Source organism: Mirounga leonina, unplaced genomic scaffold (genome assembly GCF_011800145.1).
Source record: "Mirounga leonina isolate KUSES-001 unplaced genomic scaffold, KU_Mleo_1.0 Mir_53, whole genome shotgun sequence".
NCBI classification, from domain to species: Eukaryota; Metazoa; Chordata; class Mammalia; order Carnivora; family Phocidae; genus Mirounga; species Mirounga leonina.
In genome coordinates this window covers 17,854,193-17,867,100 of record NW_023270807.1, presented here as the reverse complement: position 1 = coordinate 17,867,100, position 12,908 = coordinate 17,854,193, and the positions used below count along the sequence as shown (strand labels likewise).

The window sequence follows — 12,908 nt, the reverse complement described above, 5'->3', positions numbered from 1 at the left end:
ACTTAACGTCGTGAAGGTATGTATGTATAGGAAAATGCACAGTATCTGTAAGGTTCACTGCTCTGCCTGCAGTGTCAGGCACATGTGGAGGTCTTAGGATGTATCCCCCACAGACAAGGGGAGATCACTGCATTGGAACAGATATCTAAGCTTTCAGCAACTCTGAGGTAATAGAGGGACTTATGGAGAGCCTCATTTTTTTTTTTCCGATTGGGAAAATGGGGAAAGGAGAAATTTCTATTTTCTTAAGGCAAAACAGAGGCCACACGAATAATTAATCCTCAGCAAGTTAAGGGATTGATTTCCAGCAAGGGGCTAATGCTCCAAAGCTGAGAGAATTCTGCAGAAAGACAGAGGTATCATGGCCTCCAATCCCTCTCTATATTGCTTATTGAATTAGTCTGGTCTTGAATCCCTGTATAGTTGATTACTGTTGCTTTCTGGCTCATTTCATAGGGGTCTTCGTGGCTTTCAAACTTCTAAACTTTGAGGAGCTTCTTAGGTGATGACTATGTCTGTGGATTGTTTGGTATTTGCCAAGGGTTCTGAATTTTCTGCCTTTAAAGATATATATATATATATATATATATATATGGACCTTTTTTCAAATGTTTATATAAACTTAAGTGTATATGTTATAAGCCCATGTTTCTACATTATGTGCATTGTATACAATGAATTCCAGGTGACTGTAAAGCAAATGATTAAAGTGCATTTTTTTTCTACCTGGAAATTATATTGAGCTTTATGAATTTTTGAAAAGGCTTTGAAACATTTTTGCTTTATGAGGTTTTTCTCTGAAGAAGAGTTTGCTAGAAAGGAAAATGCATACATTTCATTAATCTTATTTATCAGCGGTCAAAAAAATAAATTATATATGTATTTTAAAGATAGCTTAAAGCACACTGCTTTGATATACTAAATAGATGGCAGTTGATTTTTAGATGTTTTATTTTTAATCACAGGGACATTTAGATTATGTCACCACCTGCTTGCCACTACCCATACTGATAGCTGGCATATGAAATTTTGGAAAAATAAAACACAGATATTTTTCCATCATGTCAAAATGGCATGTGGTTTTGATCCTGAGAGTGGAGGGTTTCCATCAGACTGCCCTATCTGAAATCTCTGGGTCTATTTCCTCCTTTGCCTGGACTGCTGTTACTGGTAGTTGGTGTTATTCAATTATCTCTACATTTTACCTTGGTGTTTACCTCTAATGTCACTCAAGTCAGTAGATGATTCATTGCATCTGGAACCAATAAGCAGAGTTTGGCAGAAAGGGGACAATGTGTGGCGGATGTGTTTGGAGTAAAGGGAACAATGCACTTGAAACTGGGCTCTAAGAGCTTAGAAATTCAATTATGCATTCATGGGTACAGGGGTAGGTACCCCAATGCCTGGCCCTTAGTGAGCACCCAGTGAACATTCTCGAAGATGATGGTGATGATTTTAATCGGCATAATCTGTATATATAAAAAAGGCATCAGCACTGCAGTGCCTGGGCAAGTTCCACAAATTCTAGATACTTGAGATTTCATCCCAGCTCTGAAACACATCATTTCATCTTTCTCCTTCCTTAGGTAGGACTGATAATTTTGTGGTATTAGCTTTAAAGTGAATACCTTTTGCATCATTAAATACCAGGTGATACATGCATGAATGCTCAAAGATAAAACATAATGTTCTTTTGATATCAGGAGAGCTAAAAACCTAAATTAACATTCCCTTTGTCCTTCCAAAAAAGTCTATTAATCTCTACTCTGAAGCTTAAAGAATGAGGGAAAAGTTATTTAGTCAAGACAGGTGAAGATACCAGGTACAGGGTGGATTTCTCTGGTTTCTGAGCTTGGTTTTCCTGTGCAAAGCATTGTCTTTTTTCTTTTTTTTTTTCTTGTGAGGGAATAAAAAAGTCAGTCAGATCTTCTTTCCTAAGGAAGCAATGCAAGCCAAAGAGTAGTGCTATTAAAGCCAATTATATTCAAATACTATTCTCAGAAGTAGAATCAGAATAGGGACTTTTAAATATTCTTGGTATCTCTTAAAGGAAACACATTTTGGCTGTGTTCAGGATCGGGAAGGCTTTGCATTTTTTCAGCTTCAAGACAGAGAGGTTGTGAGGACAGCAGTCCTGTGGCATTTGCTCTTTATCTTCAGTAGTCTTAGTTCTTCCTGAACAAATGGAAGGTCTCTATCAGGTCTTAATTTAAACTTCTTGGCATCATAAATTTAAAAAAATTATATTTCATGTCCTCTGTGTGTGTGTGTGTGTGTGTGTGTGTGTGTGTGTGTGAGGGGTCACTGAAAGAACAACCTAGCCATCGGCTTGGTGTGTTGTTATCCACCCTTTTGAGAGGTAAGTTCAATGAAGGGGGGAAACCCAACTGTAAATGAATGAAAATGACTCTCCAGAGAAGGCCATCATGGTGCCATATTCACTTCCTATTGCTGCATAACAAGTAACCACAATCTCAGTGACTTAGAGCGATGCCTACTTATTATTTCAGTTTCTCTAGGTTGGAAGTTGGAAGTCTGGGCACAGAGTGGCTGGGTTCTCTGCTCCAGGTCTCACAAGGCTGAAATGATTAAGGAGTCATCCTTGCTACCTTCTCATCTGGAGCTCAGGGTCTTCTTGCAAGCTCATTCAGGTTGTTGGCAGAAGTCCATTCCTTTCAGCTGTAGGACTGAGGTCCTCATTTTCTTGTTGGCTGTTAGCCGGGGACCATTTTCAGGTCCTAGGGGCTGCTCTTGGTTCTTGGTCGCATGGTCCTCTTTGTGATATGGCAGTTCACTCCTTCAAGGCCAGTGGGGTGATCTCTCTTTTAAGGGCTCTCCTGAATAGGTGAATCCCATCTCCCTTTGCTTAAGTGAAAGTCAACTGATTTTTGAACTTCATTGCTTCTGCAGAATTCCTTCACCATTGCCAAAACCTAATCATGGGAGTGCTATCCCGTTATATTCACCAGCTCTGTTCCTACTAAAGGGGAGGAGATTATGCTGGGCTCATACACAGGGTGCAGGAATTCCAGGGGGCCACCTCAGGATTCTTCTTTAATACAGGTAGTATGCTTGAATTTGGGGATTTGAGAAGGTCTCTAGCCATTGCCTTTGTGAAATTCAAGGTCCTGCTGGTGTTGCGGTGATCTATTCAAGTCTTCCCAGCCTCTACCTATTTCACCTAGTCCTGGGCTGTCCTGGACTACCAAGGAATGGGCCTCGTCTGGGTAATTTCTATTCCTGGAGACGTTCATGAGGCCGTTAGTTCTAGCTTCCCATGAGGAGTTCAGGTGCGGGGTGGCCTCCCGGGAGCTCACTCCATGAGATGATCTGAACTTTTAGTAGAATATTTATCTCCATATTCAGTCTTTCTCATAGGCAGGGCATGTCTGGCAGAAGACCCGGCCTTTTCTGGCTCTGATCCAAATGTAAGGAACCGGTGTGAAATAACCTCAAACCTGAAATGTGCCTACCAGCTCCTTGCCCTCTCTGAGCTGTGGGCACGGCTCTTCCAGAGAGGTGGGAAAAGGAGAGAGTGGGAGTAACCACAAAGGGAACCCAATTTGTTGGTGTTAATCAGAGACCTACCCACTTTCCTAATTGATTGCTCACTACAAAGTAGCTTGATGCTTCTTTTAGCCTGGGAGCTAAATGTAATCAACTTTTGTTTGTTTCTGTAAAAAAAAAATTTTTTTTTTCTTTTTGCCCTTAAGGAGATCATTATTTCTACAGTATGAAGATGGTAGCCCAAACATTAAAAGTAATTAGAGCAGATGGCTGTGAATACTTCTATTGTAAAATACACTGATGCTTATAAATGGTTTTCCTTCTCTGGCTTCCTTCTTTTCCCTCTGCCACCACATACTCATTTTTGTTTCCCTTCAGGTATAAAGGGGAGGAAAAAAGAGAGAAGGAGGGGACAAAGGTTCCCCTGGTGTATGAGATGGAGGAGCCATCAAAGGCTCATAGCAGGGAAAGTGTACTTCTGTGTATTCAATCACTGAAATTAAGTGTTTTCAAAGGCGGTGCAGTCATGGGTCCATTGCATGGGGAAATAACGTGCTGTAGTCCATCACTTAAAATGTTAACCTTGTCTCTTACTAGTGACTGGGAACAGAAACACATGCTCTGTGCTCGCTGGTTAAATGGCAGTGTGTCAGCTCCGTGGAAAAGGCAAGCATGTATCTGTCAATCTTCTGACTTGGCTCTATGAGTGTATGTGTGCATTGGTGTGTGTGTGGCGCACGCACACACACACATACACACTTGCCCCCGCTTTTATTTGCATTGATGTAGCCTTCAGAGACCTGGATTATTGCTTCTTGGAAGATAAGGAGAACTGAACCAGTTTCCAGTATTTTGATGTTTATCCTTCACTAAGTTTTTTTGGTTTGCCAGCCCCCACACTCTTAAGTAGCTGTATTATATTTATTTATTTTTAATTATAGAAGGTTTCATCTTGAACATATTTAAATATTGCTGGAGTAAATAGATGTACTGTACTGAGCGTTGTATGGGTACTTGGGCAATATCAGTCCTTATTGCTAACCTGGTAGTATGAATTGGAACGTTCCAGGAGTCTGCACGCTTTTTCTATAAAGACCCAGATTGTAAATATGTTAGGTTTTGTGAGCCATATCGTCTCTGTCACAAACTAAAAGCAGCTTGTAAACCATATGCAAGTGAATGGTCAAAGCCATGTTCCAATAAAAATTTATTTATCCAAACAGTGGGTGGACCGGATGTAAGCTGTAGTTTGCTGACCTTGTTACGTACTACTGAATATTTTACATGATTCTTTTCTTTTTGGCCTACAAAGACCTTGAGGCCTTTATGCCGTGGCTTAAAGGAAAACCAACGTCCCACTGCATCAGCAGGAAGGTTATGGAGCTGTGCAGTCTTCCTTCAGACCTCCTCCCGGCCTGCCCTCCTTGCTGACCCCGTGGCACTCCACCCATGCTCCTTCCTTAAGCTCTTTCCCAGATAGCCTCCGGTTCATACTCCACTCCTCGGGCTCCAGTCCTTTATTAGAGGTGCAGTCCCTGATCGCTAGATATAAAATAGCTCCTTCCACCCTGGCACTTCTGATACTCTTCACCCTGCTTTTATTTATTTTTTTCTTTCAGGGCACATTATTTGTTTTATTTTTATTTATTATTTAGTTTTTTAAAGATTTTATTTATTTGACAGAGAGAGAGAGAGAGAGAGAGAATGAGAGAGAGGGAGAGCACGACCTGGCAGGGGGCAGGGGGCCAGGAGCAGAGGGTGAGGGAGGAGCAGAGTCCCCCTGAGCAGGGAGCCTGCCTTTGGGCTCGATCCCAGGAACCTGAGAGCATAACCTGAGCCAAAGGTAGACGCTTAACGGACTGAGCCAGCCAGGTGCACCTCACATTATTTGTTTTATATATTGAACTTTATCTCACTAAAATATAAGCTCCATGAGGTCAGGGATTTGTTTTGTTTTGTGCCTAGACCAGTGTCTGGCAGGTAACAGGTGCTCCATAAATATTTGTTGAATCCAGAGGTCCACCTGCTTTGTCATTCCAGAAAGACTGAAAAGAGACTGGGATTAGGAAGCGGGATTATACTTGTTAAGTGCATGCAGAAATATGTAGCCATTATTATTAATTTTTAAAATTTAAAAAATTTTCAATTTAAAGTAGAGAGGGTAATACGTGTGTTTTTCAGTTGTGAGGAAGTAGTGATACTGTAAGTAAAATGTCTAGCACAGTGCCTGGGATAGAAGAGGAATGGAAGGATCTGTAGCTATCATTGTCATTATTACTTTCTCTGGCAAGTGGAATGATCTCCCAGTTTATAATTCAGAAGAGTCATTGTTAGAGGAGATCTGAAGATTCACATGGAAGAGAAAATAAAGAGAGGCTCTGTAAATTTGTCCTGTTTGCAGACTGTTAATAGTCCCCTGAAGCTCAAAAGTGTGAAAATAACTTACATGTAAGAAGCATTCAGTTAATATCAATATTTGTTGTGAAATAATGGGAGTTTAGGATGTGTATAGAACCCAGAGGTAAGCTAGTAAATTGCCTTGTTTTCTAACAGGGACGATGGGGAAATTTGAACTGGGCACATGTCTCTGGCAAAAGGTATTGTTGCCATTTCTTTGAGGAGTCAATGTGCTGGACGGTGTGGAAGGGCTTTCTCATGTTATCTCATAATCATGAAGGGTTTATAAGCACCAAGAAAAGAAAGTGATCACTTAGAGCCAGCATGAGCTCAGTAAGAACAAATTATGCCAAACTAATTTAATTTCCTTTTTGTTCCCTAAGGAGTTATTAGATTATAGGTCAGGGGCTCTAGTCGTAATCCTAGATTTGTAGATAGTTGACTTTTCTAAAATAAGCATTTTTTGTTTCATAATCAGCTGAAATAATCTCAGCCTGTCTTAATTTATCTGCAGTGTCCAGATTAAAAAAAGAAAAGAAAAGGTGACTAGTAAACTGAGTTTCACCTCTAAGGTAGTCCCAACCATGGTCAGTCAGCTAATCTGCTGAACCCCCATAGCATCTTGGTTATCCCTTTAGTTATTATACTTTATATTAATTATCTGGCTATTTATCTTTTTCTCAATGTTAATATGAGCACCTTAAGAACAAGGATGAGGTCACATGCACCTGGAATAGATGCCTTTATATTAGTTCAAACATAAAAGGTTTGGGATTTTAATTGGCTCACAAGTTTAATGTCACCCAACATTATAATACTATTATTAAAATAACCAAGACTATTAGTTGGGAGAGCAAATGTTATTTAATAAATGATGCAAAGACAGCTAACTATTTGGGGAAAAAAACAAAGAAAAATGGGAAACTTCTCACCAACATAAATTCTAAATTCGTTGAGGATTAACATACAGATATAAAACCCTACAAATCAAGAAGACTATATAAGTGATGTTTATGTCAGAATGAAAAAAGGGTGTCCTATGCATAAAGAGGACGTCACAAGAGAAAATATAATTACATTTGTTTTCATAAAACTTAAAAAAACATTTCTTTGTGAAAGAGCATTGAAAAAAATTTGCAGTTATTAAGTGGTGGCATAGTGATTAGGAGCCCAAATAAGAGCTGACCATTCATTCAAACCTATTTTGGGGATGCCTACTACATGCCAGGCATTGTTGGAACTGGGGGTACAGCAGAAATTCAAGAAGCTCTCATGAAGCGTATATTTTTTGGAGGTTGATGGACTATAAACAAGTATACAGTGTTTCCATGATGACAAAACCTTTGGAGAAAATGAGGGTCAGGGGTAGAGAGAATGTTGGTCACAGGGACCTGTCTTTTCCTGTTTCCTGAGCCTGCATGCTCAAGAAGGCATTCTGGTGAGGTGTCAAGACTGTTCTTCCTTGTCTTTGTCATCCAGGAGACACTGTGACTGGAGAGAGGCCCCCACTCTGCCTCCTCCACCAGCCCAGCTTGACACATACGCTCACAAATAGGTCTCTGCTGTGCTTGGTGTTCCAACTTGCTGATCAATGACTTCTTTCAAGATGACTCTGGTGGTGTTGCAAGTACATTTAAGGTGACGTGTAAGATTTGCAGACACTGCACATTCCCTGAAGTTCAGAGAAGTGCTGACATGCTGTAAGAAGAAAACAAATTGCATAAGCTTCCTCGCTGAGGCAGAAAAGTTTTTGCTCATATGTGTGTGTGTGTGTGTGTGTGTATATATATATATATATGTGGTATAGGTTTATTTGGGGTTGTATGTACTGAGGTAAAGATGAGGGCATGTTCTGGATAGTTCTTAAATCTCTATTTCCACCCCCGCCCCCATAGGCCTGTGAAGAAATGGTTTTAGGGATGGGAATGAGTCATTTGTTTATCTCAAAGAAGAAAACTAAAGCTAAAGCCTGAGCATCTTGGGGAGTATAGGGGAAAGAGCTTATATTCAGTAGAAATGAAACCTGCATTGACCAGCTGGAGTGGTGACACGGAACATGGCTTTCGCCAAATACATCATGTTGGTATCAACTGAGAGGCTTTCTGGTATATTGACAAGATGTCTTTTAAAATATCCTTAGTAGGGGCGCCTGGGTAGATCATTGGGTTAAGTGTCTGACTCTTGGCTTAGGGTCAGCCCATGATCTCAGTGTCTTGAGATCCAGGGAGCCCCTCTTAGGGCTCTGTGCTCCGCTCATGGGGCTTGGGATTCTCTCCCCTTCCCTCTCCCTCCCTTCTGCTCTTCCCCCTCTTCTCCTTCCCCTTTCCTCTCCCCCCTCTTCTCCTTCCCCTTTGCTCTTACCCCTCTGCTCCTTCTCATCTATTCCTCCCCCTCTGCTCCTCTCCCAACCTTGTGCTCTCTCTTTCAAATAAATAAATAAATAAATAAATAAATAAGTAAATAAATAAATAAATACATAAATAAATAAAATCGTTTTAAAAAATCCTCTTAGCATTCTTTTTTGCTTAATTGGATCAAAGTGCTGGGGATCAGAAGATAAAGATGTTGGAAAGTGAGCCACTCCCACAGTTTCCTGGAGTGTTGCCCTGCTAGTCGCAGGACTACCGCTGACACAAGGAATTACGCTACCTACCAGTGTGTCGTATGAAAAAGTCAAGAGCCAAGATCTTGTGTTTGTAACTACAGGCTCACTGACACCTTGCAATTATGGCGATACATTTCTCTTTCACTTCCCCAGGTGGCTGCTGGGTAGTTGAGGCGCATTAATTTTTTAGAACTTTTAGTATTTAACCATTTTTTTTTTTTTTAAGGTTTTATTTATTTATTTGAGAGATACAGCGAGAGAGGGAATACAAGTAGGGGGAGTGGGAGAGGGAGAAGCAGGCTCTCCAATGAGCAGGGAGCCCGATGCCGGGCTCGATCCCAGGACCCCGGATCATGACCTGAGCCGAAGGCAGATGCTTAACAACTGAGCCACCCAGGGGCCCCTTAGCCATTGTTTTGCACTGAAGCATGAACTATCCATAAAAATGTACACATCTCAAGATACCATTATTATGCTAAGGAGAAATTTGGGCACAAAGGAAGCTTAGGTCCCCTGAAATTTAATGCTTAACATTTATATTCATTTGAAATCTACCACACTGAATAGAGAAACTGAAGGTGAAAGAAGATAAAAGATTTCACAGGGAGACAGAATCTGAGTCTAGGGTCTTAATTTAGATACACTCACCGTCATTTGGTTTAAGTTAAATAGAGCTTGAAAATGCAGAAAGCAATGTGAAAGCATGTGGGCCAAACCCAATGGATCAAACCCGTGGGCTGCAGATTTGTAAGTATTCTGGGTTTCCACCTATTTGTTCACCTACTGTATCAGGAAGGTGGTTGCACTCACATGCATGGCTGTTTGTGTGTGTGTGTATGTGTGCAACATCTGTAAATGCGTGTATGGGATTAGCAGTTGGATGATTCACTTAGGACATTATTTCATCGATTTTCATTGAGCACCTGCTATGTGTCAGATACTTTTTAGGGGGATGGGGATTTAGCAACAACCAAAACAAAGTCCTGGCTTTTGTTTGGGTAAGCTCAATAGATGATAAAAACATACAGAATTAAAGATCTTACACCAGAATAAAGCAGTATTGGGGACAGGGAGTGATTGGAAGTGCTATTTTAAGGAGATAAGGTAGGAGCTGTTATTTGCTCAGAGACCTGAATGAAGTAGGAGAGGGAGCCAGCAGATATTTCAAGGAAGAGCATTCCAGCAGAGGCCAAGATAAGTGAAAAAATCTGAGTTGGGAGCTTGCTCTGCATGGGTCCCATCTGTCGTCACCACGGTGGCCTCTGGTACGTCCTCCAAACCCTTTGAGCCTTTGTTTCCTCAACAGTGAGGAGGAGATAACAATATTTAACCTTTCCACTTGCCAGGTGGGGGCTGAGTGTAGCAATTTTTGAAGGTGGCCAGGCTGGGCCAAGATGTTATAACACATGGAAGACAGCTCTAGATAACAGGTATCAGTGCTAATTGTTAAGTGTTAAGATGTTCTCAGTTAATGGAAGATACCATGGAATGGCCTTCTTTTGACCCTCTCACATACCTAATTAATGTCTAATTGTTCCAGATCTTTCCACTGTAAGGGTCATGAGCTTTGGTTGAGCTTTGGTTTTTTTTGTTGTTCTGTAGTTGGGGTATGGATGTAATCACCAGGTTCATGTCTCAGGAAGAGCTGTGCTGCTGAATCCTTCAAACTCCTAACAATTAACTCATCCACACCCCATCTCACTGGGCTTGCTGGCCTTCCTTAAGACCCTGAGCTTCAGAGGCTGGTTTGGAGGAAACGTCTGGGTTCCTTTTTGGGATAATCTCCTTCCCCTCTAGCCCTTGCCTTGAGTTCATGCTCAAACTTTGATGCAGAAGTGTTATCTGATGGATCATGAACATGACAGTTCCCTGGGCCCCACCTCCTGAGCCTGATTTTGTCATGGTGGTGCTGAGGGACTCTGTACCTTACACAGCTCTAAGCTGAGAGACTTCCTTTAAAATGGAGGGACAGGATTTCTCTAGAATCTTTCCATTTCTGACCTTCTAGGAACTCAGGCTTTTTTTTTAGAATTTATTTATTCATTTATTATTTGAGACAGAGAGATACAGAGCAAGAGAGAGAGAGCAGGAGCAGTGGGGAGAGGCAGAAGAAAAGGGAGAAGCAGACTCCCTGCTGAGCAGGGAGCCCAATGTGGGGCTTGATCCCAGGACCTGGAGATCATGACCCAAGCCGAAGGCAGACGCTCAACCATTTGAGCCACCCAGGCACTCCTTAGGCTTTTTTGAAAGTCCTGTGGTTCACCTTCTCTGCTGTTGACTTTACCTTCTTCATCCGGTTCAGCATCTTCCACCTTCTCACCACTTAATTCCATTCCAGTTTCCTCCTATTCACCCCCCTTTCCTCTTTATGAATTTTATGGGAGTGAATTAAGAGATTTTAAGAACATATAATGTATAGCCTGTTAAGGACCACTTTGTGAAATTTCACCTCCCTTTGCCTAGCTTCAGTGTGAAATCAGTAGAGAGCTAAACTTCTCTCTGACTTTTTGAGTCTATGGATGGTCATCGTGGGGATATGGTTCATACAACTCGCAAAGATGGTCATGTACCAGCCCTTCTTTTCATGGTGCTGGTGCTGCTGATCAATATGCCTTCTGCTTATCCATCTCTTAAATTGAGAGGAGTCACTGGCTTTTTTCTCATTTGTAGGTGGAGAGAATGAAAAGATCCTGCTTTTCCTTATGCCAAAGGCTTGTTGGTGATTGGGTTGGGTAGACAACTCAAGACTATTGAGCTAGGGGGTCAGTACACTCTCCTGAAAAATCTACTGGCTCTTCTCGCTACACATTTTTCCATTTTGTCTCTCAGAAATACTCTAGGGTACTCTTCTCTGTGTAGGTGTAGTTATTGGTATTATAAACATGCCTTCCCTTCTTAATGATCTTCTCCCATCTGCCTTTAACACTTCACGAGAGGACCTTCTAGGCAGTTCTTTTATAGGAACTCAGGCTTCACATTTGGTTGGAATCTGGGCAGGAAGAAGAAGCATGTGGAAAGAGGCAGACACATGTTGTATGCACTACCTTGAGGGAAACACCTTCTTGATTCTGATTTTATTATACTTATCATAATTATAGTCCCATAACTGCAGAAGACATTTAGACATGTTTTTGGCCTCTTGCATGAGCTGAATACTGCTTTCTGCAGTATTCACATTCCTCTTTCAAAAATATGTGACTTCAGTCTGACCATTAATTAAAAAAGGAAAGCTAACAGTTCTGGGAGGGAGACTGGAGGCTGGGTGGGGAGGGGGTGCTTCCTCATCCCGACTCCTCTCAGCCTCTGTCCCTGCCCCTCACTCAAAGGTTCTGGGCTACCATTTGAAGTCAGTGGGCCTTTCACCCATGCATTTCGTTTTGAGCACTGATGCACCAAGCTCAGAGGGAAAGGCAACAATAAAAAAAAAAAAAAAAAAAGAAAAAAGAAAAAGGTAGAGTGGGAGGATGGATCAGAACACTTGGAAAGAGGAATGTTCCTATAAAACAGGGACATTTGGCAGTAGAGCCAGTGAAAAATGATACCAATTACATAAAGCAAAATGCCACCCATCAAGCAGAACATTTTAATTCTCTCTATTCCAGGCTATTTTTGACTTTTTGTTCAAGACTCAATACATGTCTGTAAAAATAAAAAATGGAATCAACCCTGTCTGTTAGGTAGAAGGGGGCCTGTCCTGGAAAAAAAAAAAAAAGAAAGTAAGAAAACATAAGCAACGGGACATTGTTGGAGAATTCCAGTAGCGGACACAGACATTTGAAGTGTAACTTTGCCCCTTCTGTATTTTTCCCTTTTTGAATTAGTGGTATGAGGAAGAGAGGATGACTAATTTTATTGAGACATTTGACGTTATATGTAAATTAATTTCAGTTTAAGACGTTTCCATTTAGATTGATCCCCTCCATACTATCCTGCTTTAAAACAAAACAAAACATTAAAACTGTTTTCCAGGGCAACTTTTCCTTTCAGTTCTGCCAGAGGTGGTCGAGGGCTCACAGCTGGTTTCCTGAGAGAGTGCCACAAGATGGCGACAACGTCACGGTAGAGAATGGCCAGTCGCTGCTGCTTGATACCAACACAAGCATCCTCAGCTTCCTGCACGTTAAAGGTCTGTGTAGTTTGGTGGTGGCATTACTCTATATAATTCTATCACTTTGGGGGAGCAGGAGGGAGGGGAGCTTTTTGGATAAGTTCCAGCACTTGACTGATAACTCTGGGAACAAATTGAAATTTCACTATAAAAGGAAGAAGTGGTTGGAGGGTTCAAAATGAAGGCCCTGTCTTTTGCTTCTTGTAAGCACAGAGCTTAATTATTTTATTTTTTTCAAATACAAGAAGGTTAACAGTGTTGTCAAAGAATATGCTTCTTTATTCACGTGCT

The 12,908-nt window shown here is 41.2% G+C and overlaps 1 protein-coding gene across 1 annotated transcript in view; it reads left to right on the top strand.

The window, feature by feature from the left end:
- PKHD1 (PKHD1 ciliary IPT domain containing fibrocystin/polyductin) overlaps positions 1-12,908 on the top strand; it is a 454,138-nt gene that overhangs the window by 124,294 nt on the left and 316,936 nt on the right. Inside the window, exon 35 of the mRNA XM_034990755.1 lies at positions 12,479-12,635. Within this exon, the coding sequence (XP_034846646.1) occupies positions 12,479-12,635 (157 nt within the window). The remainder of the gene's footprint in view (positions 1-12,478; positions 12,636-12,908) is intronic.